Source organism: Peromyscus leucopus, chromosome 1 (genome assembly GCF_004664715.2).
Source record: "Peromyscus leucopus breed LL Stock chromosome 1, UCI_PerLeu_2.1, whole genome shotgun sequence".
NCBI classification, from domain to species: Eukaryota; Metazoa; Chordata; class Mammalia; order Rodentia; family Cricetidae; genus Peromyscus; species Peromyscus leucopus.
In genome coordinates, this window is record NC_051063.1 from 154,494,165 (window position 1) to 154,521,927 (window position 27,763).

The window sequence follows — 27,763 nt, forward strand, 5'->3', positions numbered from 1 at the left end:
CGCAGGTACTCATAAGAATATGCTGAGCCTTGTAGGCTCTGAAAGCAACCAGATTCCATGGCCAATTACTATACCATTTCTGCACATCAAACATTAAGGAGCAAGTGAGTCCACACTCAGATCTCTGTAACAGTAGAGTGATGTTCATGTTTGGAAGAGAAAATTAGCCCATGCCCAAGCCCTGCACCATGGTGAAATGTCAGCTTCATAGAAGCTTCTGGCCCCTCCAGTCTGGCATTGTGGTCACTGACAACATCTGGGCATCACTGTGATTCAGCAGGTTCCTTCAGCAGAGAAAAATGGGCCTTGCTGGAGAGAAAAGTTACACAATGGAAGTTGGATGGGCCAGGGTAAAGAAAGGGCATACATTCATTAATTTCTTCAGCAAGTGCTTATTAAGTTGGTGATGAATTAGTGAGCAGTGTACTAGCCAAGATTTCTGGCGATGTCCTAGAATGTCAGGGTGCTTCAGAAGTTAACATTTGGTGGGCTCCATCCTCTTCTGCGAGTCATTGTGGAGTACGGTCCTTGGGAAAGGAGGAAAAGAGGAGAAGGGGAGGGAGAGGAGATAGAGAAGATAAGTAAATAGATGGTGGCAGTAAGAAAGACACAGGCTATGCCTGGAGTAACACAGCCTGTTTCTAGAGATGGTGGAAGACCAATCACACCAGGGAGGACTGCAGAGAAACCGTGTCTTGATACTGGTCATGATAGGACCTCTGCACTCCAACTCAGCAGCTGTGGCTGCCTGTACAAGATCGAGCCAGTCAACATTCCAACCAGGAGGGGGCGGGATTCATGAGCTCCCAACTGAGGAGCCATGAGAGAGGGAGAGGGAGTTTTCTTTAAGGATGTGGCCACTCCAGTGAATGTCCCCACTCCCAGAGTATATGGACTCCAGAAACTGGAACCCATGTTACTATTTTTTTTTCCAAAGGATGCAAAGGGGAGGGACATGGGAGTGGGTAGATCTGAGAGGAGTTAAGGGGTGGAGTGGGAGGAATATGATCAAAATACATTGTATGAAATTCTCAATAAAAATATTTTAAAGAATATAAATGGCGGCGATGTGAGCAAAGTCCTGGTGGTGGAGCAGACCAGGAGGAACCGCCCACTGGAGAGCTTCAGAGATGAGCAGTGCACAGGCTTGAGGGTGTGCATGGTGAGGAGCTGAGCTGAGCTGATGGCGAGCTATGCAGGCCTAGCTGGCCATGTCCTCAAACATGCCCCGTGCACAGTCCAGCCTTAGACTGCAGCTTGGAGGCATTACCTCTCCAGAAGTACTGCTGCCCACCTGTCTGAGGGAATCCCATGGTTAGATACTAGGAATATTAGAAAGGAGGCAGCCTGAGGGGTGGCAATCACCCCATCGCCAGGGCAGGACGCCTCCTTTGCCGGCGCGTATCAAACAGTCCACCTGTTTCCATGGTGTGGGATCAAGTTAATGTCTAAACTTCTCACACACATGTATCCATGTAACCCTTACTATAGCCCTCAGGCTACCGCAGTCGCGATCATGTTTTACCAGCCGGGAAACTGAGGCTGAGAGGAGGCAGGGATACCTGCTCATGATCTTAGACTCCTAGCTAAGGTTGAAATAGGGTTCAAACTCTGTGTAGAGCCTATGTTCTCACTTTCCCACTTTAACGCCCCTAGTAGGGGGTGGGGCTTGGCTCCATTTGACTTCAACAGTGCACATCTACCTATCAGGAAAGTTGTTCCCTGAGCCTTCTCTGTCTAGGGACCTAGAGTTCTGAGCCTAGCCTGCACTAGCCGCAGCCGCCGCCAGAGGGCGCTGCGGCAAGTCGCCGCTCAACCTTGCCATTGCGCATGCGTCCACGCAGCGGTCGGGAGAGGGCCCGGCTTCTCGCCCCACCCGGTCGAGAAGCCCACGTGACCCGGAAGCGCTCGCCTGCCGGCGCACGACCGGCGTCTAGGTTGCTCCGTGACTACCGCGCGCCCGCGCTCGCTCCCGGCTCCGGTGCCGCGCTGTGCGGCCGCGCGCTTTGGTCGGCGGCCATGTGTTCGCTGGAGGCGGGGAACGGTGGGTCCCTGGCGTGGGCGGCGGGGGAAGGGCGGCCGGGCTCGGGACCCGGTGCTGACAGTGTGCCCCGCAGGCCAAGGCGCCGAGCTGGGGCCGGAGCCCCCGGAGCTGTCGGACAGCGGAGACGACGCCGGCTGGGAGGACGAGGACGCCGAGCCCGCGCACGGCCGGCAGCACACGCCCTGCCTGTTCTGTGACAGGTTCGTGCCCGCGTGGGAAGCGCGCTGTGGAGCTAGCGAGCACGTGGCGGGCCGGAGGCCGTGGTCCACGCGTGGCCGCTGATTGACAGGGGCCGCTCACGTGGCCCGGGGGGCGGAGCGGAAGCCGCTCTGGGTTTGTCTCTGCCTCCTAGTCAACTATCTCCCCCCCAACACACACACACCCCAGGTCCGCTTCCCGACCCAGATCCTAAACCGGGTCTGGCATACCATCACTCTGGAGGCTGAGGCAGGAGAATGGCCACGAATCCCAGGCCAACCTGAGCTACCTAGTTAGACCTCCCTCTCAAACCAAAAAACCAGAACTCCACACTTTAGTCTTAACTCATGAAGACACAGTGTGGGTAGTTTTAATCTGTTTTACTCGGTAACAGATTCTGGGTTTACTTGGGTAACAGATTTTCGGAGTGTGTAGTCTGGAAGAGCGCTTCTGTTTCTACCATCCTATGAGGATTGAGGGAGAAATTGCTGCCTTTTGTACTTAGGGGAAATGAAACTACAGAACCACCAACTTGTTCAAGGTCACGAAGCTGCGTTTTGTATTCGCAGAACACACCTTCTTTTCACTTAAAATCCTGCATCTTAGTTTCAAGAAAGTGACTTTGGGTGTGTGGGCAGGAAAAGGGGGTGTTTGACATTGATCAGTGCTGCTGGGCTCCCAGTATGGGGGAGGCATGGTGCAGACTGGTGACATTGGTGTTCCTAGGTGGCACCTCATTGGAGAGGAGGAATAACTGCACACTCATATTTATTGAGCATCCGTGGTGGTGCAGTGCCCTGTGATAGGTTGTGAGGACGATTCAAATGACCTATCTTGGCAAACACGGGTTGAGAGTTACCTGTGTGCTAGGCATACAGAAGGGTGCAGAGTCTGTCTGCATATTCTTGTCGTTCCTGCCCTTCCGTGTTGGAGGTTACATACAAAGAGGTGTGATTCTTCACCTCCAGTGCAGGTGCTGTGGGACATCCAAGGTCGCTTGAATTCTCTGTCAGCTGGACAGCTGTGTGCTGTGTGTCTAAAAGCATGTGCTGTGCGGGTTCACAGGGAGGAGGAAGAGAATCAAGTAGGGGACTTTTGTGATTTGAGAGACACAAAATGCATCAGAGAACGCTGTGTCCACCCAGAAGCCTTTGGGAGGTTTTAGGGTGGTCAGCATTTTGACTTCTTCCCTGCAGATTGTCCCATGAGGCTGTTGCTTGTCTCTTCAGGTTGTTTGCATCCGCTGAGGAAACATTTTCACACTGTAAGTTGGAGCATCAATTTAATATTGATAGTATGGTCCATAAACATGGTGAGTATCTCTTAGAATAAAGACAGTTTTACTTGGGAAGTTTAGGCTCAAATTTTACCATTTTCCAGACCCTTCATTTTCTTTGTGTGTGTGCTTACCCAAAGTGGATGTCAGGTGACTCCCTGAGTTGTGCTCCACTTCCCGGGATTGAGGCAGGGTCTCTCACTTGAACCCTGAGCTTGCTGACGTGGCTGGTCTGGCTAGCCAGCGTGTTCGAATGATCCCTGGTCTCTGCCTCCCAAGCACTGACATTATAAGAGGCCACCACTCTACCTGGTGTTTTGTGTGGTGTGGGGAATTCGAACTCACGTCCTCCTGCTTGTCATGTAAGTGGGCTTACCCAGTTAGCTACACAAGTCTAACAGCCCGAGTTTGCTCCCGAGAACTCACACAAAGGTGGAGGAAGACAGCCAGTACACCTGTCCCTCCCTGACACTCATACCATACCCCCACATCATACATTATAATAATAAACAAAAAAGGCAAGGAAAGCACTTTAACACTCGTTCAATATGGCTGTTCCTCAGATAAGATATTTACAAGTATCAAAATTATAATTTCTAATTCTTAATACAAAATTCCAAATACAAGTGATACTTTAGGGGTCAGAAATACCTCATTGGAGGAGCGTTTAGTATCAGTTAAAACAAATATATTGTATTAAAATCAGTGAATTATTTCTTCTTCTGTTTAGGACTTGAATTTTATGGATACATTAAACTAATAAATTTTATTAGACTTAAGGTAAGTTGGAAATGTAATAATTTTAGGAATTTATGAAGTTCCCAGAGGCTGCCATGCCCCTGGGCTGATTATTAATGGACGATGAGTGGTTGTTTCAGATTTGGCATTTTTCATATTGTGAGAGTTGTGGACATGAGGGAAGAGGGTGGGGTGAAGCTCCAGGCAGGGGTGTTTCCCGCTTACTGCTGTCATGTTTAACTGTATTGAGTCAGTACTGTGCAAAAAGCAGTTGTCAGGTAAAAGGAAAACTCAGTTTTTCTGTAAAATCAAATAATTTCTAGTCTGATTCCAGGTACTTTGGATGTACTTTTGTTTTATTTTTTCACAGTTTATTCTCTTTTTTTAAATTTCTATTTTATCTTTTTTTTTTTTTTTTTTGGTTTTTTTTTTTCGAGACAGGGTTTCTCTTATGTAGCTTTGCGCCTTTCCTGGAACTCACTCTGTAGTCCAGGCTGGCCTCGAACTCACAGAGATCCGCCTGGCTCTGCCTCCCGAGTGCTGGGATTAAAGGCGTGCGCCACCACCGCCCGGCTCTATTTTATCTTATGTGTATGAATGTTTTGCCTGCAACTGGTTCCTGCAGAAGCCAGAAGAGGAGGACGTTGGATTCTCCGGAACTTGGGTTATAGATGGCTGTGAGCCACCGTGTGGGTGCTGGGATTTGAACCCAGCTCCTCTGCAAGAACAGCCACTGCTTTTAACCTCTGAGCCATCTCTCCATCCTACATTGTTTAATCTTTTTTCAAATGTTTTGTTCTTTGACCTATTTAAATGAATGTTTGAGCTGGGGTCACTTTGCCTACATCAGACAATGTAAGAAATGCTCCAGCCATTTAAAGTGGCTGCTAAACACAGATGTACCAGTCTTGTGCAGAATCGGGTTCTTTTTTTTTTTTTTCTTCAGTTCCCCACTTTTTTTTAGGGGAGCTTTGTCATTACATGCAATGAATACAGTGTGCTTTCACTTCATACCCAGAATCCTACGGTTGAGTATATGAATTCCATATACAACCCTGTGCCTTGGGAGAAAGATGAGTACCTGAAGCCAGTATTGGAAGATGACCTTTTGCTTCAGTTTGGTAAGGTGAACCTTCTTTATCTACTTTAGCCAGCCTCAGGCCATTTGTTACACCAAATGAAAGCAAAGTGCTTTGTGAAAATGGATCTTAATTGTCACCCCCATCCCTGCCACCCCCCCCCCCCAAATGATTGTTTTTCTCCTTTCCATTGTTTTACCTGGTCGATTAAACTGGATAATTCTGAAAGTAACCAGTTTGTAAGTTTTAAGTTAGCTGCTGTTTGGGGAGGCATGTACTGTGCCAGCCTGCTCTCTCTCTTCCTGGCCTGCACTTTCTGGTTTTGTTCAGTATATCCACACTGAGTGTGTATGCCTCTCACTCTTTAGTTGTAGATATAGGATTGACTATTGCAGTACCACAGTGCTCATGTTCAAGTAATCCTTTCAGGAGACTATATTCGTACACTTTTTACTGTAGTGCCTTGTAATTGTTAATTTTTTTCTGCGTCTTATTTATTGACTAAACTTTATGATGGATATGCAGTATGATAAGGAAAACATGGTTCATAGAAGGTTCAGTTCCAGGCATCCACTGTAGATCCACCCTCATGGATAATGGCTTCGTTTCATAGGACCTCAGCAGGCTGTCAGTTTTCACAGGTCTGGGGATGTAGCTGAGCCGATGAGGGCTTGCCTGTCATATCCTGGGTTTGACCGCAAAGCACTCCCAGCCTCAACAAGACTGCAGTCTTCCTCCCGATCATTGTTACTGATTTACTCTCTCATTCCACATAGACACACACAGAAGTTTTTATTGCAGCATTGTAGCTTATTTCAGAATATGGAAAGAAGCTAAATGCCCCCTCAGAAGAGAGTGGCTGAGTAAACTGTGGGCAGCCACACTTGGAGCAGTATATCCTTAAAGAGAAGAGGCATCCCTGTGAACTCTGTAGAGTTCTGCACCCCACAGGACTCAGTGCTTCATGCAGTAGGGCCACGCCTTCCAGGGCTGCCCCTGTTGACTGCTTCTCTTTCCCTCCATTTTATAAGATTAGCATCACTGAACGGTGCTGCATATTAATGTTAAATTATGGCTTTTTTTATTGTAGCTGAAGTAAAACCAAGATTGCCAAACAGCTTGAATTTGGAAATAGAAAACAAAGTAAGGATTTGTATTAGTTTTGTAGTTGATGATCAAGAGATGCAATTGGAGGAGGAAGGGCTTACTCTGGCTGACCATTTAAGAGGACCATTCTGCACTGCAGGGAAGGCATTGCAGAAGCAGCTGGTCACATTGGGTCTACATCAGAAAGTCTAGGATAGGACGTGGGGTTTAGGTTGGGGTTGGAGAGATGGCACAGGAGTTAAGAATATACACTGCCCCTTTGGTTCCCAGCATCCACATGGCAGGTTACAACCTAGTATAACTTCATTTCCAAGGGATATGACACTCTCTTCTGGAGGCTTCTGTGAGCACCTGCATGTGTATATACATACAGACCAGCAGGTAAACATACACAAAATACAAATAAAAGTTAAAAGCTTATTGTCCTCTCCCAGTAACCCACTTCCTGTAGTGAGTTCTACCTCCTAAAGATTCTACAACTTTCTGAACATGACCACCTAGGGACTGAGTGTTCCAAACACATGAGATGACTGTTCTCTGAATTGAGGTCAGTGATGTGGCATTGTGTGTGTGGTGGGGGGTGGGTTCAGCTTGGGCTCTAGACTCCGGGAGCAGCAGTGTGTCCTGGTTAGCTTAGCTGTTGGGTCCCAAAACTGAAGAAGTGTCTTCATAAGTATCACAACAGAACCCCGAGTGGGGTTGGAGTACTGTCCTTAGTCCTGCATGGAGGACAGTGTCAGCAGTGTTTGTTGCTATAGGTAGACCTGAAAGTTAATGAAGTCTCCTGCTGATTCTGGGGTTTCTTAAGACTCACTGGCTCTATCTCTACAGGGTTATTTTTACACTAGATGTTAATGATGGAATTAAGATTAAATCAAGATTTTGTTTGTTTGTTTTGCTTTGGTTTTTCAAGACAAGGTTTCTTTGTGTAGACCTGGCTATTCTGGACCTCACTCTGTAGAATAGGCTGGCCTCGAACTCACTGAGATCCACCTACCTCTGCCTCCAGAGTGCTGGGATTGAAGGCAGCACCACCACTTCCCGACAAGATTTTTTTTTTTTTTTTTGCCTAAGATTTTGGCTGCATCATAATATCATAATAAAATGTTAGTGTTTGCCTGGGATGGGAAGGATTTGGATATATAGTAGTCCTTATCTGTACTCCATCCTTAAAGAATGACCTGTCTTCCTCATTTGATGAAGGTGTGATTGAGTATAACCTTCGGGGATGCACAGTCGTGATCCTGTGAATATAGACGTTATGAAATGGCTATTGCAGTCAAGCACATTAGCATCCAGCATTTACCCACCATTTTTATGATGGGAACACTTAAGCTGTGCTGTGTTGGCACATTTCACATGTACACCAAGGCATCAGCTGTCGTCACATGGGTGAGACGTCCTGAATGTATTCATCTGAAGGGAAATCTTACAGTCCTAGCACATGGTGGCCCAACTCTCTCTCTCTCTGCCTTGGTAGGCTGTGTTTTAAATGCACTTCTGAGTGAGATTTTGTGTTTGCCCTTTGGTATTTTGGCAGGTTTTCCTTCACACACTGCCCTCCTCTTGTTTCACCCAGCAGGATTACCTGTGTCTGCATGTGCTATCTGCCATACTGAGGCTAAGGACACAGGCTGAGAGGTGACTTTGTTAGGGTCAAGAACCTGGCCTGGTAAGGCAGGTGTTGAGTTTTCTCTTCTCCAATGAGTAACTGTATGACTTTTGAGTTGGTCACTAAGCTTTTTCGAAATTTATTTTCTCTGTGTCTGAAGTAGGAATAACTGTTTGCATTTCAGATTGTTTGAGAGTGAGATGTGATGTAATATGTGCACACTTGAAAGCTTAGTGGTGAACACTGGAGTCTCCCGCCTGCGTTTGGTTCAGTGTATCCATGCATACACATGTTCAGTTTAGCTAGCTAATGAAAGGCAGACTATCATACTCCATGAGGTCAAATCCATGTCAGCGTGGATGACAAGTATGTGAAAACTGCTTTTCGTCATTTTTCTCACTTGACCGTGGTAGGCACTTAGGCCTGTTGGTCCCCACTGTGCTGCTGTGAGGTGGCCTGATAATGATGTCCGTTTACCTTTTAGATGTAGAAGATCTTTATGAGCCAGTGTCGACTCCCTTCTCATACCCCAATGGACTCAGTGAAAGTACATCCATTGTGGAGAAATTGAAGCACATGGAGGCACGGGCGCTGTCTGCTGAGGCTGCATTGGCTCGGGCGCGCGAGGATCTGCAGAAGATGAAGTAACTCCCTGTCCAACCAAACGCTGCTTTAGGTGTAGGGTAGTTACCAGCAAGAACACTTGGGATGCTAGACACTCAGTGCATATACTTACTTTAGGAGCATTAAAGACACACAGCGTTTCATGGCATGTGAATATAGATCACTGTAGCATTGCATTTTTATGTACTTGTACATACCTCATAATTACTTTGCATGTGTGACTGTTCTAATTTCCTCTTGAATATTTGTTTTTTGTTTTGGTTTTGGTTTTGTTTTTTTTTTTTTTGTTGTTTTTTTGTTGTTGTTGTTTTTTTTGAGACAGGGTTTCTCTGTGTAGCTTTGTGCCTTTCCTGGGACTCACTTGGTAGCCCAGGCTGGCCTTGAACTCACAGAGATCCGCCTGACTCTGCCTCCCGAGTGCTGGGATTAAAGGCGTGCGCCACCACCGCCCGGCTTGAATTTTTTTTTTTTTTTTTTTTTTTTTTTTTTTTTGGTTTTTCGAGACAGGGTTTCTCTGTGTGGCTTTGCGCCTTTCCTGGAGCTCACTTGGTAGCCCAGGCTGGCCTCGAACTCACAGAGATCCGCCTGGCTCTGCCTCCCGAGTGCTGGGATTAAAGGCGTGCGCCACCACCACCCGGCTTGAATATTTGTTTTTAATATTTTCTGCCTTTCAAATTTTGTTTTGTTTTGTTTTCTTACTGAACTTTTTTTTTAAGTTTTTTTTTTGTTTGTTTGTTTGTTTGCTTCTAGTTGGTTTCGCCTCTTTGATTGTCGTATCCTAGTTTTTCAGAAATGGAAGAATTATTATTATTATTATTATATTTAGGTACTGGGAAAACACAGTGTTGAAATTTTGTTTTGTTTTGTTTTTTAAGATTTATTTATTATGTATACAACATGTATGACTGCAGGTCAGAAGAGGGCACCAGATCTGATTACAGATAGTTGTGAGCCACCATGTGGTTGCTGGGAATTGAACTCAGGACCTCTGGAAGAGCAGTCAGTGCTCTTAACCTCTGAGCCATCTCTCCAGCCCCGAAATTTTGTTTTTAAAAAACCAAAATGTGACAGTTGTATAGAATTGAACCCAAGAACCAGATAGATGGGGAAAGTTTTTCCTTGCTGAGTTGGCATTCTCCAGGAGTCCTGCATCTCTTGGGGGAACTTGTTAGTCTAGAGGTGGGCACAGGCCTTCACATGTGGATCCATAGCGTGTCCACCTCCCAGCTCCTCCCTTCTGGATCTGTAAGCTGGTCCTTAGTACCTGAGTTCCTATTTGATGACTGGCCAGAATGGGGCAGGGAGAGCAGAGTCCCTTCAAGTTCCTGGTCCTTGTTTCTGACTGTCATGCTCGGGAACGTAGTCAGCTGTCACCAGCTCAACTTTCTGCCCTTTTGTGCTCCTTACTCTTGTGTAGCTTGTAGCTCACTAAGATGTCATCACCTGAGTGAGATCTGGAGTGGGTGGGGTCAGCTGACTTGGGTCTGCTCTGCTCTGTTCATTTAACCCGTTTCAGGAACATTCAAAGTTGAAATAGGCTCCATAGAACAGTAGGAAAAATACATTTGAATAAAGCAGTGTATTGACAGGTCACCCAGATATTGCTTCAGATCCAGCAGGGGGCGCTGTTGGGGCTTCAGCTAGAAAAGGATTTAAGATGCTGGGCACACTGTCCCCCTCCCTCTCCCCTCCCTCCCCCTCCAGCCTTGCCTTTTCTCATGGTCCAATAAACCTGTCTCAAGGGTATATTTCAAATTGATTACAGACAATTTGCTCAGGACTTTGTGATGAACGTAGATGTCAGAACCTGCTCCTCCACGACTGCCATTGCAGACCTGCAGGAAGATGAGGATGGTGTCTACTTCAGCTCCTATGGGCATTATGGGATACATGAAGAAATGCTAAAGGTTGGACAGAGTTCATGTGCATCAGATCCTCCAAGGGAGAACACTATAGAACAGGCCTTAATACCCAAGAGTGAGTGAGTGTGTGTGTGTGTGTGTGTACACCTCTGGTGCTTAGATAACTGCTCCTCAGATGAAAAGATTACAGAGGTGTCAAGTCCCTGTGAATCCTATTAACTTAAACATTCATCTTTTCTTTATGAAGCTACTTTTTGCTTGAAATTGAATATTGAAAAAAAAAAAAAAAACCTGCTTAGTGGTTCTGGTCTTCCCAGGAATATCTACTGTGTGAAGTAGGAATTAAATGACGTTATAGTTCTCACAGTATTCATGGTATGACTGACTTATAACCCACAAAATCATTGATAGTATAGAAATGTTTCCTAATGTGGTCAGACCTGGTATTTGAATCTGTTCAGTTTTAATAGTCATAGTGGTAATGTCCATATAAGATAGAAGTAGTTTCTAACTATATATACTGACAGTACATTTTATCCAATAGTATAGATTACAATAGTAAGAGTTTTAACTCAGCAAAACCGAATCTACCTGACTAGCATAAAATGGAACAAATTTTGGATTGTAAAATTGTTAGATGTTTGTCTCTAGGAATTTTAGATGTTACATTCTCTTTTCCTAAAATCAGTCAATAAAAATCCTTCCTACAGCCTCTCTCCAGATTATTCTATTTAAAGTTGACCCAAGGACTTTAAAGCAGTGTCATGCAATTACTAATGCCATATATCAGTTGCTGTCACCTGGGTAATGATGGTATAGCATTGCAGACAGTAGATATCATATAAATGAGTGAATTTATGTAAAGTAAATGGACATGCTGTTATTTTTATCTAAGTTGTTCTGTTACCAGTAAAGACTAAGGAGTCAGATATTGGGGTTAAAAACCTGATAGATCAAAGAAGTGGAGAAGGAGGGGCAGGAGGAGCAACCAGCTGACCTTCCCTTTTTTCCCAGAGACCCAGCAAGCGCACCTCTCTCCTCTCTCCAGACCAAAAAGGACTGCGCATCTCTAAGTCTCTCCCTATTCCTTCATGTGTGTCTTCTCTGTCCGTCTGTTGGGTCCTCTGTATTCTCTGTGACTAATTCTTGTCAACTAGTTGCTGGCTCTGCCCCCAATCCAAGGTTAATTTTATTAACACAGTCCTAAAGTTGCACAGTGTGATCAGATATCCCAAAACAGCATGCTTCATATTCGGAGTAGACTATTTTCTGTAAAGATGATAAGCTGTCATCTAAGCCCAGTTGGTTGTTTTAGATCTGTCCACTTAGTGCTTCATGCCCTTTGTATCTTTAGTGTGGAACTTATGTCGCCTTTTCCAGACAGGTCATGGTCACTGCAAGTCCTGTGGATGGAAGTGTTTCCACTGCAGTGATCAGAGAAGGCTACTTTGTATAAAAGAGAGCTCTGCCTAGGACTCATGCGCCTACGTGTCAGCACTTAGAGACTGTGACATGTGACCAATGCTAGACTCCTGGATGCACATGCGACTCCAGCTGGAAGGCTCTTTACTTTTAGAGAACCACTTAGGTGCTGTCTGCCTCAGTTTAACTTACTGTGGTACAGAATTACTCTTGGAGATGTGGATGGGTTTGATTGGCAAAGTTAAGGAGTAGCATGCCCTGGAGCAGGTTGTATTTCCTGATTTTCACCAGAACAGCTCTCAGCACAAATGAACTGTTCCATGGTGTCTTGCTACGGAAAACCTACCTAATTCTGTCAAGTCATTTCAGAGTGGGAAGCATTACATTAGTGTAAGACATTTAAAGACTGACTGGTGGGTTTTCTTGTTTGGTCGCAGACATTTTATCGTAATTGCAATCTCATTTCTAGGCTTTGGATGAATGTAATTGTTCAGAGTTTAAAGACACAGTTGACAGAGGTGTGGGTTAAATGAACTTCAGACAGCCCTTGCTACTTTGTGCCTTTGAAGAGGGGCTGTTGACTGTGATGCAGATCTCAGCTGCACCCCAGTCTGCCTGTGTTTGCTGTGGCAGTCGCTGTCTGGGTGTGCAGGTGTTCTGTCACATGCTGTTGAGAGTGAAGTGTGAGTGCTTATTATGTTGTCTCCTCGCACCTGCAGCTGACTTGGGCTTTGTGTTCCCTTCCTACGCCAGGGCACCTTGATGGGTGGTGTGTGGATGTAAAATTGTCTCGGTGGCTTCTCTGCCTGAGGCTCAGCTGCAGTGGTTTGTTTAGAGGGATGGAGCTGAGCTCCGGTCACCTCCACACAGCCTCCTGTGTATCAGAGCTCTGATTTTGTCCTTTGCATCTGGTTGATGAGAAAGACGCCTTCCAAGTTTTATTCTGTACTCTTGTTGGTCTTTTGTTAGAGTAAGTCTTCAGAACTTTTGTTCTATTTTGAGGATTTTCTTTGTTGTTTTGTTTGTTTGAGACAGGGTCTCCTGTAGCTTAGGCTGGCCTGAGACTCTGTGTGTAGCCAAGGAGGACCTTGAACTCTTAACCTTTCACTTAACCTCCCACTGCCACATGCTGCAGGGTCACAGGCCTACACTGCCATCCTGGTTTGGAAGCAGTTTTTAAGGCGAGTTCTTTAGTAGCTTTCCTGTTCAGGATCGTGGTTTTTTTTTTTTTTTTTTTTTTTTTTTTTTTTGTTTGTTTGTTTGTTTGTTTTTTTAGCAAAACATCAGTTATTGAGCTGAGGCTTTGTGTGATGAGCTTCGGAACAGGGCAGGTGATGGGGGAGACCACAGGAGGAGCATAGCCAGGAGGCAGTGTGGTTAGGACAGCAGCTGGGATGCGTGGATTATTTGGAGTGTGGAGAGGCAGGGTGATGGGCAAGAGCCTCGCACGCTGCTGCCCCTGGGACTGATGCACACTTAGAGTTAGTTCTGTTGTGTCAGCAGAAAATGTACAAGTGGTGTGCATTTAAAGGGGCATTTTATTTTTATGTTTTCTTTATTCTTGGAAAAGGCATAATCCTACCCACTCTCTCCTCCCCTCCAATTTGCCCCACACCCAGCACTAATTGGACCAAGTGGACTCCCCACCTCCCCCCAACAAAAAGAGAAAATTAATTTTGAAATAGGTCTGTTCGAGGGATTTTAGAGGAATTGTCTTTGTGATGTAATTCCTGTTTATTTTGTGGGGAAATGAGAAGACAGGTCACTGTGGTGTACATTATTTAGGGAAAGATAACAAGGTCGAGTGGGCTCAGGACAGATTTGGTTATTTGTCTGAATCCTTAAAAGTGACACACACAGGTAACAGAGGGTCAACTGTTTTTATTTATTTACTTAATTTATTTATTTGTTTGTTTGTTTTGAGACAAGTTTTCTCTGTGTAGCCCTGGCTGTCATGGAACTTGCTCTATAGACCAGGCTGGCCTCAAACTCACAGAGATCCATCTGCCTCGCTTCCTGAGTGCTGGGATTAAGGTGTGCACCACTACTGCCCAGCAGACTATTTTTGTTTTTTATGTGAAACCCAAAGGTAGAATTTCTCACTTGGTGACACCTATCTTTACCATACTCATTTTTCCTCTCCTCATCTGCAGGCTGTGTGTGTCTGACTTGGGGATGCAGCTAGGTCACCAGCCAGCAGGAATGTGAGGATGCTGCAGGCCTGCATGGTAACAGCTTATGAGGAACTCCTGAGCATGGAGTCTGGTAATGGATACTGCAGGCTTCACCTGAGTTCCTTCTAGGCCTACAGGCTTTGAAGCATCATTTCCTACTGCAGACATTTCTAGAAACAAAATAGTACTCTAAATCAGATGCTGATGTGGATTTCTTAGAAAAACTTCATCAGTGTGAATTCATGATCCTCGTACCTCACCTTTTCATGTATCTGTTTTATTTTTTCTGTTCCTAATTTTCAGGTAGCTTCAGTGCAGGGAGCCAGGCTCAGCTTAAAGGGTGCCTTCTCTTACTATTTATCATCACTTGAGTCTGACAGTGACCATGTGTGGGAAGAGAAAGACATGCACATTTCAACTAATGGCTAGATCTAACTTTCACTGATACTTTTCATATAAAGATTTTTATGTGTTGCTGCTATTTTCCTTCTTTATTGCTTTCTTTTAGAAAGAAAAAACATTAAATAGCTCAGTTTTCCAGGCAGAATGTAGTAGCTGTGGAAGCTAGCAGTGTGTAATACAGTAGCCATAAGTTCATAGAAGAATTCATTTGCTCAGACTGTCCCTGTAAACATAGTGCTTTGCTCTCTACTCTAGGACAAAGTCCGCACAGAAAGCTACAGAGATTTCATATACCGAAATCCACACATCTTCAAAGATAAGGTAAGTGAGTGTCTTGAACCGTCCGTCCTGGATGATTGACTCAGGCTTTGCTTCCCAGGGGCCTTTGATGCACTGCTGTGTGGTGCTGTATTCTGATGTCCAAGATACTGATGAGGCTGCCATTCAGGGGGTCTTTTGTAAAGCTGAAAGTCGTTCATTACAAAAATAGAGCCTAGTCAAACTTCACCTATCCAATAGTCTATACATTATAGTTTTTGATTTGTAGTGATTGTGTGCTTGGAATGTATCAGATAAACCCCATGGCAAAGCACACTTTTAGTTATTATTCTACTGTGTTGTATAGTTAAAAATTCATAATGTTGATTAGAGTAAAATATAAGAGCTAGAATTTTTTTCTGTAAGATTTAGTCCTTTGTGAGTTAAATGCTTAATTGGGACATCTTGTAATCAGTTTTAATACTGTCTAACTTATTTAAAGACATTAGTACATTTTACTTATTTCTTCTTCCCTCTCTCTTCTTTACATGTATGTGTTGTGTATGGTGGAGTGGGCATATGCGTACCACAGAGTGCGTGTGGTGGACAGAGGATGGTTCTGTGCTTCTACCATACAGGTTCCAGGTTGTCAGACTTGGCAGCAAATGCCCATATCTACTGAGCCATCTTGCCTCACCAGTCCTGGTGTGTGTGTGTGTGTGTGTGTGTGTGTGTGTGTGTGTGTGTGTGTGAGAGAGAGAGAGAGAGAGAGAGAGAGAGAGAGAGAGAGAGAGAGAGAGAGAGAGAGAGAAAGAGAGAGAGAGCGCACAGATGGAGTATGGAGTTCAGGGACAACTTGCCAGAGTTCATTCTCCTTTCTTTTTTTTTTTTTTTTCTTCCCTGAGACAGGGTTTCTCTGTAGTTTTGGGGCCTGTCCTGGAACTCACTCTGTAGACCAGGCTGGCCTTGAACTCACAGAGATCCGCCTGCCTCTGCCTCCCGAGTTCGGGGATTAAAGGTGTGCGCCACCTCTGCCTGGCTCTCCTTTCACTATGTGGTTCCCAGGGATCAGACCCAAGCTTACCTGATGAGCCATCTTGACAGCCATGTTGTTTATAAAATGATGGTCATATACTTTATGTGTGTGTCTCTCTCTGTGTCTTGGTGTGCATTTGTCTCTCTTTCTGTGTGTGTCTATGTGTGTGTGTATGTGTATGCACACACATGTACACGTGTGAGCTTGTATACATCTGTGTGTGTCTCTGTGTATGCACATGTGTACATATTTATGTGTGCTTATGTACATGTCTGTGTGTGTGTATGTGTGTGTGTGTATGTGTGTAGTAATCCTTCCTCACAAGTTCTCACATTTTCTTCTCTCCACTCTGTCCTTTCCTTCCCTTTCTACATTGGCATGGTTGCCTACAGCATCATGTTTCTGTTTGTCTTTGTTAGAAGTCACCCCAATTTGATCAGGAGTTACCAGTTCTGCCATTGGAATACCTTTCCTGGAGTTTCTCTTCATGGTTCTTCCTTCACAGGCGTTTTTAGTTCTTCAAGCTCCTGTGGATTATTTTCTGGGCTTTTGTCTTGGAAGAGCAGAGAGTGGAGACCTTTGTTGGGAGAGCCGCTTCTGTTCACACACTGGGGCGTGTCTGGAATGGCTTTCTATTTACTTGCTTTTTTTTTCTGTGTACATGTGTATACCTTCTTGTCTGTATGTGTGCCATGTGCATGCAGGTGCCTGTAGATGGGATCGGCCCATGAACATGTCACTTTATAGTTCTAGTTTGGTTATTTGCAGGTTGTTATTTATTTTTACTTTATTCTTAACCTAGTAAACTGTAGAAATGAAGCAGTCCTTATCTGGCCAGGCAGGAGCCAGCCGTAGGATCCGGGCACATGGGGAATTGCTGTGTGCCTCACCTGCAGACTGAGTTTTCAGGTCCTTCCTCATTGACGATGCTGTTGTCAGAGTGCTCTCCTGTCTTTGAGGCATCTTCTCATTGCTTTGTGATGTGAGTGCTGTAGGAATTGAGGCGGTGATTTAGAAGTTGTTCTCTCATGCACTCTGGAGTAGAAGGGATCAAATAGTTACTAGAGGATTTAGTCTTTTGAAATAAGTTTTTTGTGACTAGGAAGAGTTCTTACTAAGTTCATGAACCTGTACACAGTGACTTTTGCTCATAGTTTCTTTGTTGCAGTGCTGTGTGTGTGTGTATGTTTGTGTGTGTATTTGTGTGTGTGTATGTATGTTTATGTTTGTTTGTGTGTGTGTGTGTGTAGTTGTGTGTGTGTGTATTTGTGTGTGTGTGTGTGTGTGTGTGTGTGTGTCTGTACTGGGGCTATGGATCAGTACTAAAGCACTCGCCGCACAAGCCAGTTCACATTCCTAGCATCCTTGTAATTACCAAGTGCTGTGATCCAGGTGCAGTGGAGGCACAGATGGGTTTCCTGCAGCAAGCTGGCTAGCTAGAAAAGCTGAGTCATCGGCTCTGGGCTCAAGTGGTGGAGAGTGGTAGAGTAAGGCACCCCAAGTCAATCTCTGGCCTCTATGTACAAACATACATACATGTAAATGTACATCTGGACATACATGTGCATGCACATATGCACACACACACAGAACAACAATCAAGCAAATAAAACATGGTACTTTTGCCTCATCAACAAACCATGGCAAACTGTGGAGTCGGTTTGTGATCTTCCACTTCTCTTATTGAGAGAGCCTGCCCAGGGAAGGAATGGCAGGCTAGTGTGAGCACCTCCTTGCTGCTTTGCCCAAGGTGTTAGCCATTAACTTTATCAGTGTGATGAATTTTGCTTGGCATTTGTGGCTTCTCAAAAGTCACTGTAACGTGAACTATTTAAGCTTCTTAAAGCACGTTAAGGACACACGTTTTTGTGATGAAGGATATTAAATAGCCTACAGCTTTTATCTCCCCTTGGGCTGTGGCTGTGGCTGTGGCTGTGGCTGTGGCTGTGGCTGTGGCTGTGGCTGTGGCTGTGGCTGAGGATGCAGTACCGTGTATTTAAGTGCATCTGATAATGCATAGGTCATTGTGTAACACCATGGGACTAGATGGCATTTGTCTGCTTTACCTGTGGTTTGTCTTAAGTTTACTTTCAAACTGGGAGGTTAATTGATGTCTTCAAACCACAGAACTGAAAAAAAAAAACCTAGGCTTTGTGTTCTAGTATAGTGCTTACAAGCCTAATTCTTGGCACTGAGAAGCAGTGTGTCAGTGTAAAAGGGATGGTAGTTAGGGTGGGACTTGTTAGTTACAGTGTGGCTATTAAGACACGTACTTATGTGGTTGTTGCTGTGTGGCATGGTCATGTAAGTTTTTATGTGTCGTTTTAAAAGTCCACTTTTTCCTGCATTTTATTACTATGTTTCCCCTTTTATGTATTTATATGTCGTTGTTTTAAAAGTCCATGAAGTTCATTTTTTCCTGCATTTTATTACAATGTTTTCCCTTTTATGTATTAAGTAAACTTCATGTTACAGCACTGGCTTCTATAACTGTACAGTGCATAGTAGAGATGTGTTTCTCCAAGTGTTGTTAGGGGATGGGGATGGCTTAGTGGTTATACATGCAAGCATGAGGGCCCAGTGAATTTGTATCTCCATAGCCCACATAAAGCTAGATGCAGTAGCAGGTCTGTAACCCAAGAGCCCCTTGGGCAAAGGGAGGCAGTGCCAGGAGACTCCCAGGAGCTCTGGACAGCTTGCCTGGGGCACACAGCAGTTGATAACAGAGATGTTGTTCCAAACTGCAGAAGGCAAGGATGGCACCCCAGGTTGTCCTCTGACCTCCACAGCATCCTGTGGCACCTCATCTTCACAAGCACACAGGGCACGGTTGTTGTTTTTTAGGGTGGCTGTAATTAAAAATGGTCTTCTTCTTCTTCTTTTCCGTTCCCTCCCTATCTTCTCTCCTTCCTTAATATTGTTTCAATTCTCAAAATTCCTGTGGAGACCATATGGTAGCTCAATTAATTTAACTTTGGGTGACATTTAATCATCCTCTCCCATGCTCATAATTAATTTGTTTGGAGTCCATTGAAGAAATTCCCAGTCAGGTGCCTTTTTTATGTTGCTGGCTTCTGTCTACAGTTAAGGTTTGTTAATTCTCTTTATTTGTTTATTTTAAAAAGAAGGAAATCAACTTCTTTTATCATTTTATATAGTAGCACCAACTTATTTTGTTATTTTTACTACTTTTCCTGAGTCAAGTTTTGCCTGTCTGATCACTCAGTTATCAGCTAGATGTAATTAACTACTAAAGTTCAGTGGAGAGTATAATTAGGCTCTGGAAGCAACTTGACCTGTATTAGAAGCTAGTCACATGGTTCACCAGCTGTGGGGTCCTGGACCTGCTTCTTCCTCTTTGGAATTTACTTTGATCATTTGAAAAATGAGGATTAAATAAGAAAGCGTGTGTGTGTGTGTGTGTGTGTGTGTGTGTGTGTGTGTGTGATCTGTGTGGTATGTCCCTGTTAGCACAGGCCCCAAGGCCAGTAGAGGGCATTAAGTATCTTCCTGTATCATGTCCCCCTCACCGCAGTCCCCTGAGTCACATTCCCTGGGGCTCCCATTTTATTGGCTAGGATGGAAGCCAGCAAGCCCCAGAAATCCTCCAGTCTTTTCCCCACTCAGAGATGTGGTTGCAGGCATGGCTGCAATACAGGGCTTGTTGCGTGGGTGCTGGAATCTGAACTCCAGTCCTCATGATTGCCTAGCAATCACTCTTACCACCAAACTCTCTCTCCAGCTTGGAAACATATTCTTAATTGAACTATGCGTGTATGTCCTAAATCTTTTTGTGCAATTATTCTTTATAGAAATTTTCCCTTATTAATATTTCTTCTCTCGTTTTCCAGTGTGATTAAACAATAGACAAATTTTTCTGTCTTAGTCATTTTAAGTATACAGTTGAGTGGTATTCGGTACAGTCCAAATGCTGTGGCCCATCACCCCATCATCTCTAGAGCTGTGTTCATCTTACAAAGCTGAAACTGTACATTGGTGACTCCCCACTTCCCCTCCCTTCGGCTCCTGTACATCACTATTTTTCTTACTTACTGCTGTGACTATTCTAAGCGTCTTATGTAAGTAGAATCATGTGCTCTCTCTCTCACATAACAGTGGCTCCAAAGACTTCATATTGGAGCATATCTCAGAAATACTTTCCTTTTTAAGGCTGGGTAAACTGATGACACTTATATGCCCTGGTATCCATCCATCAGTCCATGGGTGGTCAGGTTACTTCCATACTGCTCTCTGTTGTGGATATTGTTGCTGTTAACATGGGTGTTGAGATGCCCTCTGAGAACCTACCCTCTTTATTTGGAGATGTGCCCAGAAGTGGAATTGTCTTAAAGGCTGCCACATAGTTTTTTAAAGTGGGTTTTTTCTCTTCCATTCCCAGCCATGCACAAGGCTTCTGAGTCCTTGCTAACTTTAGTTTGTTTTCTGTCTTGTAGCTAACATGTCTGAGAGGTTCTTATAATTCAGATGTGCATTTCCCGAATGACTAGCAGTATCTTTCCCTGATACATTATAATTGTTTATATATCCAGTGTCCTTAGACACCTTTGCCAGTGCAGCATATGATCAAGCTTCTCAGGCCCTTTCCAACCTTTTATTTCTAATTCTACAAATTGTATTTTAATGCGCATTTTTGGAGATGCTATGGATTCTGTCCTTGCCACAAAAATGAACTTTTTGGGGAGCTTTTGCCACACTGTCATGCTGCATGTAGCCACAATGTACATTTGTACTATGTGCTCTACTGCTTTCTCTCTGTTTTGGTGTTTGTTTTTTTTTTTATTTTTTTTTATTTTATTTTTTTTTTTTGGTTTTTCGAGACAGGGTTTCTCTGTGTAGCTTTGCGCCTTTCCTGGAGCTCACTTGGTAGCCCAGGCTGGCCTCGAACTCACAGAGATCCGCCTGCCTCTGCCTCCCGAGTGCTGGGATTAAAGGCGTGCGCCACCAACGCCCGGCTGTTTTTTTTTTTAAAGATTTATTTATTTATTGTGTATACAGCATGTATGACTGCAGGCCAGAAGAGGGCACCAGATCTCATTATAGATGGTTGTGAGCCACCATGTGGTTGCTGGGAATTGAACTCAGGACCTCTGGAAGAGCAGTCAGTGCTCTTAACTGCTGAGCCATCTCTCCAGCCCCTGTTTTGGTGTATTTTATTTGGAACTTGACAGAATTATTTAGTTTTCAATGGTATTAAAAGAAAATTCTTAGAGATTGCTGATGTTGCCTCATGGGAGGAAGAGGTCCAGCGGGTCATTGGGCCCTCACTGAGATTCCAGCCTCCCCTTCCTGCATTGTCTTGCCATGGTCTGGGGAGGTGCTAGAGTATGTAGAGGGAAGAAGATTAGCTATATCCCAGCATTTAGGAGACTGAGGCAGGAGAATTGCAAGTTCAAGGTCAGGCTGGGCTACAGTAACATCCAGTCTCAAAACTACAAAGATAGGGTTTTGGTTTGCTTGGTGAACTTACCAAGATCAGAACCTGGCGCTTAAAGTGGATGGGCCCTGGAATGGTACTTATTTGGGACAAATTTATAGCATTGCGGTCATGTCACTGACAATGAAAGATCTAAAGCCTGGCAGTTTACTCCAGGTATTTCTTAGGTTAGCATAGAAGGCATTAGATACTACTGTGACATTCTCAAGCAAAGTGTTTGGCAGATTCCCTCCCCACTCATGTCCCTAGCCCTTCCTTCTGGTCACCTCCCTCATGTCCATTGTGCCCTTTTGCCTTTGTAACTGTTTCTAAATTGTATGGGATCTACTTTAATTCCTTTTGCTCAAACTTGAAAAGCTTGTTTCTACCCAAATTTAGAATCACTGAGCCTCAGTTAGACTCTAGCAATTAGCAGGGTAAAGCACCTTTACATTGGCAATGGAGTTACTCAGTTTGTGCAAAATGTCTTTTAATTTAGCACTATTGGCCTAATTGTGGAAGACCATGGCCAACTGCACCATTATTAATAACGCATAAATTAAAATAACCCATAATATGTTGTTTCTGCACATAGAAATCACCATGTTTGATCAATAAAGTTAAACTTTTTAATCAAAAGATATTCCTGTCCCCAAATACTCTCACATTTTGTGCAGGTGGAAATAGAGGCTGTCCTCAATAGTAGCTGTTTTATTTTCCAGGTTGTTCTGGACGTTGGGTGTGGAACTGGAATTCTCTCCATGTTTGCTGCCAAAGCTGGGGCAAAGAAAGTGATTGCAGTTGATCAGTCTGAAATCCTCTACCAGGCTATGGATATTATAAGGTAGGTGTACGTTTAACACTCAATTTATAATTAATTTTGGACTTGAAAATTTACACATTTCCTAATTTTTAGTAAATGTCTAGTAAGAGATAGTCAAGATATTTGTCTTTTTGCAAAATCCACCAGCACAGTGTTGAGCTGGAACTGCATGCCGAATCATCCTGACAGTTGTTATGGAATTGTTTTTATGCTGTTTTGACCCAGAGGATACTGATTATATATAAAACCAGGAACTATCATAGGATGATATTAACTCAAGATGCCCCAGAGCGAATCTGTCAGTGATACTTTCTTTAGGACTCAGCAGTTATATTAAAGTTATATCATATATGCACACATATATTAAAGTTATATTAAAGACTGAGCTTCCGTTTTTATTCTCTGACATCAGCTGGATTCCTCCTGATTATACAAAGTAAATTATGGAGTGTCTAGAAGTGAGCTGAAGTTGTGGCTGTGTGTATGCCATTCTGCAGTTTTGTAAACTCAAACTGCAGTTTGAGTTTTTATGTCTCATTTATAGGATGCACAGTTAAGTAGTCACTGTCACTCTAGGGGTCATTAGCAGGTATCTCAGTCGCTTGTACAAACAAACATGAGAGACACCATCCCAAGGAAAAGCTATTTTAGAACAATTAACAAACACTCACTGTTGGTAGTAAGATTATAGGAAGGCACTTTTGCCAGAAGTTCCAGTGTTCAATACCCTGCTTCTTTGTGCACTAGCTTGATCCTGCAGGACTGGACCACCTGTGCTTTCAATTGAATTTTGTGTTTTATTAAAGTGATGGAAAAGGATAGTTTGTTTCAGTTCCCAAGAGTTTTAGATACATGTTTATACACAATCATGTTCACATTCATTGTATCTGAACTGTAGAACTCAAGTGTATAGTGTTCAAGTTTAGAAACACGTTTAAAACTTTTTTTTTAGTTTAAAGGAAAATTGGATGTGTTTGGCCTGTGTGTATGTATATATGTGTACCGTGCACATGCCTGGTGCCTGCAGAAGCCAGAACAGGACATTGAAGCCTCTGAAACTATAGTTCCGGGACAGTTGTGAACCACTGTGTGCATGCTGAGAACTGAACCCAGGGCCTCTGGAAGAGCAGCCAGTGCTCTTACCTGCTGAGCCATTGCTCCAGCCCAAATTTATGTGTACATGTTCAGGTTTCAGTTCCATGATGAGCTCTGTTCTGCAGGAGAGCTTAATTCAGCTCACTGTTTCAGAGGTCATGGCTCAGGGTCAGCTGGATTTGTGGTGTTATGCTGGAGTTGAGGCAGAACACTGCTGTGGGATAATGCTAAAACCTTCCGACTACAGAATACTTTGGTAGAAGGGTGTGGAGGAAAACTCACTTGATGGTATGGGTCAGGGGAAACCCAGGGGGCAAGGTCTCGTCTTCAAGGTTTGGTTCCAGCTAGTTCCTGCTCCTTAGTCCCATGTCCCTGTGACATCATGAGGTGGACTTATCTACCCATTGATGAAGGCTGTGCCTTCATTACCCACGCACTTCCCCAAAGCCCCACCAGCTGGCAACACAGCCTTGGCACCACTGCCAGAAGGAAGGTGTCTGTGGTAGACAGGGCAGCTACTTTTTAGTCTCTTTTCCTTTGTGGTCATCTTAACACTTTGTCATGACCTGTCACTCATGGAGGATGACAGTGACATTTCAAGCAAGCAGTAGATTTTGGAGTGTGGTGCCCCTGCACATGCTTCTCTTGCATCTATGTGGTGGGAGCTGAGAGGTAGGTGGACATCCAGGCCAAGGAAGTAACTTCCTGTCACAGTTCTTAGTGCTGTGGCAGGCCACTGCCTCTGGCTGCTTGTTGAATGAATACCTTGTCACTTTAGGTTTTTTGTGTTTTTTTAAAGATGGATATTTTCAGAGGCAATAGTTGTATCCTAATACTGATGTTTCTATAGTCTTTATCTCACTGTGCTAGGTGGTCTTGCTTAAGTTACAGTATGGACATTTGCCACAGAGAGGAAATCAGGCACATTTTGCTAAAACTCTAATTTTCTTGAAACTGTTAGATAGCTGTGTAGCCTAATCCACTGTTTCAGCCATACATGATACATGGATCATGATTCCCAGCGGTAGCAGTTCTGACTATGTTCTTGTCTATCACAGCACATCCTGTTATTTATCCTGTTATTTATTTTTGTGGGAGAATTTTAACATTATCTGATACACCATATCAGTAAGTGGATCATCAATCATGTATTGAATCTTAGTTCAAATTAATTACTAGTAACTTACCAACAGTGCTCAAACTATAGGTTCTGCCATTTAGTAATAAACTACTAACATTTCTTTAGTTCTTTCTATGGAGTTTAGAGTGAGATACACTTTAGTTATTTAATTTGAGTCATTGTGTTAAAGTGTAAAAATAGTGTGACCACCTGTTCTGAGGCTGCCTGTGTGAAAAATATGCTGAGGATTTCAGAGGTATTAGTATAGCAAATAAAACTAAAACATGGAAGAGAAAGGCATTGCTTTCCTGCTATTGTGGTTTTAACTGTGCAGAGAGTAATCATTTCAGAAACATAAACTTACATGAGGATAGCAAAGCTATTCAACCGCCAGACAGTTACATACTGCGTTCACTCTCAGATCTGCTGGTTGTATTTTGCCATTTCTCTAGTTTCTCCCCGACTCAGCCATGGATGGCTAGCTCATCATTCAGACTTTGACGTAGCTGGAGAGTTTTCATGGGAAAGCTGATATATCTCATGTTCACAGTGTGGTACTTTCAGCCCTAGTGTGAAATGGAAGGTGCAGTCTTTCATGTTGCCTCTGTCTAGTGTATTAAACAAGATAAGAAAAGCCTGGGGAGGTGTATAGCAGCCAAGCATCTGCCTAGCATATGTGAGGCCTGGGCTTGACCCCAACACCACAAACAGAATACAGAGAATAACTGAGGCCTGTTTGACCTGCTGTCCTGTTTATATAAGTGTCCTCCAGACTCTCATCTTTTCTTCCCTAACACCTGCAAAACAAAATGATGGTGGACACTTGGCAACACTTTGAATAGAACTGACATAGACTTCCTGAAATGCCAGCTCCTCTGCTTTGGCAGGGACATGAGGGGCTCCTGTGGACACCTGTCTGGTGAGTGAGTAGATTAAAGAATTTTCAACACCTAGGACACCACAGGTTCAAAGCCAGTTAAGTTGCCCTCCTCGGATCTGGAGCCTCCTATCTGCTTGAATCTGATGATTGTTTTAACTGAGGTAGAGACTGAGTTATTGTATTGTGACTTGTGCCAACGGATGCACTGGGAGTGGAGAACTCAAGTAGAAGCCTTGTCCTGGCCCACTTCTGAGGTGTGTGTTGTGAGGAATGGCTTTATCCAGTCTGCTGTGCACTTGAGTGCTGGGTTTTGCATAGGTTTGCCTGATTGGATTTTTCTCTCCCACCAAATAACCAGAATTTTTTGTTTTCTGATATGCTCTTATAAAAAAAAACCTCTGTTTTTATTATTACATTTTAAATTGTCGTTTCAATATGTTTGGGCAACAAAAGATGAAGAAATAATGTGGTTTTGGTTCACTGAACTGAAAGCTCATCAGTGCTATACCTATTAGAGTATTCTCACCTGCTGTCATTCACTTTCAACGTTTGTTGACACACCTGTGTTCTTTTCTGCATTTTAGGACTGTCTGTCACCACTTTTAAATGTCATTCACTTGATTGTGAATTCCCCTGATGCTCTGCTTTTTACTTGTGTATTTTCTTATGTTTCTTAAAATGTTTCTTAAAACCGTGGGCAAAAGTGGATAGCAAACTTAACGCTACACTGCTTATTCCAAAGATACATAAATGGTTCTTCATTGTCTTAAGGAAATATGACTGTCAGCCTCACCTTTCAACTCTTGGTGTGACCCCTGCCTCTTCCATGTGGTATGCTACTAGCTCTTTTCTCCCTGGGGCCTCTCCCAGCACCAGCTCCACCGTGGAGATCCCATGGCACCCTGTGCTGCTCATCATCCTCTTCCCCTTCTGACCTTCTCCATAGGGAGGGCACTGGTGTATGTCAGCTCTCTTGACACCTCCTCCAGTAGCTTAATGAAGTAGATGAGGTTGCTGCTCTGCAGACAGGAATAAGTGGAGAGGGTTTTGCTCTAGTGCAGTTTCCATGCTGGAACAAATCGATAATTCGGTGCTTATTGGATTAGTTGAGAGCTACTTAAAGGGTTTTTTATTACAGAGAAATATTCCCACAAGTTGAAGCTTTACTAGTTTTACAGCAGATTTTGCTAAAGAGATTCATTTAGAAAGCTTTTAGGCTCAAAATAAGACTGGGGTGCACTTGGGTTTCTAAGTTCAGTCTGTAGATTTTTTCCTTAATGGGAGAAGTCAGCTGGTGCTGAAAACTGTGTGGAGCACTCTAAATCCCCCTGGGTTCCTGGGAACAATGGAACTTTGTCTCTTCTGTGTAGCCTTGAATTATCTTCTCTGCATCCATATCTGAGCAGGTGATTGCTGGTGCTAACAGCATTGTGAGTTGTGGCAAGATTGTAAATTGCCCAAGCAGACAGTTGTTCACAGAGCAGGCCTTGTCTCCACACAGCCTTCCTGAGATGTGGCTGCATGGGTGGGTAGGTGGATGGGGTGCTGCTCCTTTCAGAAGCATGAAGTGTTTATAGTTGCTAGAGCCTTAGTGTTGTAGAAAACAGCAAGCAGATATATATATATATATATAATTTTCAAAGTATTTCTTGGAGAAATTCAAAACTGAGCAGTTTTTCCTTTTTTGTTTTGCATGAAATACAACATAGATATAAACAAATACAGAAACATAAGTGAGCAGGAAAATGCATAAGTATTCAAAAATCTCAGAGGAAAATAAACATACAGTAACTATCACCCAGGATGAGAGCCTGAGTCCGCTTTATCCTCTGCCCTTCCCCCATCAGACAGGCTTCCGTAACTGCTCTATTACAGTTATCTTCCACCTGTGCCCTCACACATGTCTGTGGGATATGAACCTACAAACAGAACAAGAGTCATCTGGATAGACCTACCTGCTGACTTCCTGGGCACTGCTGTCCATCCTCTAAAGTCTGTTTTGGCATCAGTCATACTTACACGTTCTCATTTGAAGTATCTGCAGGGTTGTTAATAAGTTTTTGTAGGGCCCACATAATTCTCCTTGACACCCTCCTCCCCGTGTGTGTTGGTTTTTTTGAGACAGGATTTCTCTGTGTAGTCTTGGCTGTCCTGGGACATGCTATGTAGCTCAGACTGGCCTTGAACTCACAGAGATCTGCCTACTTCTACCTCACAAGTGCTGGGATTAAAGGCGTGTACCACTACCGCCCAGCAATACCCTTGCTTCCTTTTTTTGGTTGTTGTTTTTTTTTAAGTCATCTAAACAGCCCCTCTTGGTAAGCTATTTATTGCTTTGCTTATCCTTTCTTCCAAAGAATTGTTTTCAAGATAGCCATGATATTACAGTTTGAATTTAACTGTAAGTGAGCAGGGGCCTCCAGAGAACCTAACTCATAAGTGGAAAACCCTCTTATTCTCACACCTACCCACAGACCTACTAAAGAAGCCAGGCAGGGAAGCATGTGTTTCATATGATTCCCTTAGTATGAGTCTGCAGACTAGAAATTTCCTAAGTGGTGAAAGAAAGGAAGCCGCCA

General features: G+C 43.8%; 1 protein-coding gene across 3 annotated transcripts in view; it reads left to right on the forward strand.

Moving 5' to 3' along the window:
• The first annotated feature begins 1,880 nt into the window (after positions 1 to 1,880).
• Positions 1,881 to 27,763, forward strand: part of Prmt3 (protein arginine methyltransferase 3) — an 80,610-nt gene continuing 54,727 nt past the window's right edge. Inside the window, exons 1-9 of one of the 3 annotated variants that reach the window (XM_037199192.1) lie at positions 1,881 to 2,044; positions 2,118 to 2,244; positions 3,472 to 3,554; positions 4,249 to 4,298; positions 5,275 to 5,377; positions 8,539 to 8,698; positions 10,444 to 10,585; positions 14,794 to 14,859; positions 21,989 to 22,110. In XM_037199192.1, the coding sequence (XP_037055087.1) occupies positions 2,020 to 2,044; positions 2,118 to 2,244; positions 3,472 to 3,554; positions 4,249 to 4,298; positions 5,275 to 5,377; positions 8,539 to 8,698; positions 10,444 to 10,585; positions 14,794 to 14,859; positions 21,989 to 22,110 (878 nt within the window). In that variant the 5' untranslated portion in view covers positions 1,881 to 2,019. Of the gene's footprint in view, positions 2,045 to 2,117; positions 2,245 to 3,471; positions 3,555 to 4,248; positions 4,299 to 5,274; positions 5,378 to 8,538; positions 8,699 to 10,443; positions 10,586 to 14,793; positions 14,860 to 21,988; positions 22,111 to 27,763 lie in introns of those variants that run through there. The other 2 variants (XM_028880165.2, XM_028880167.2) reach the window with 2 other exon arrangements.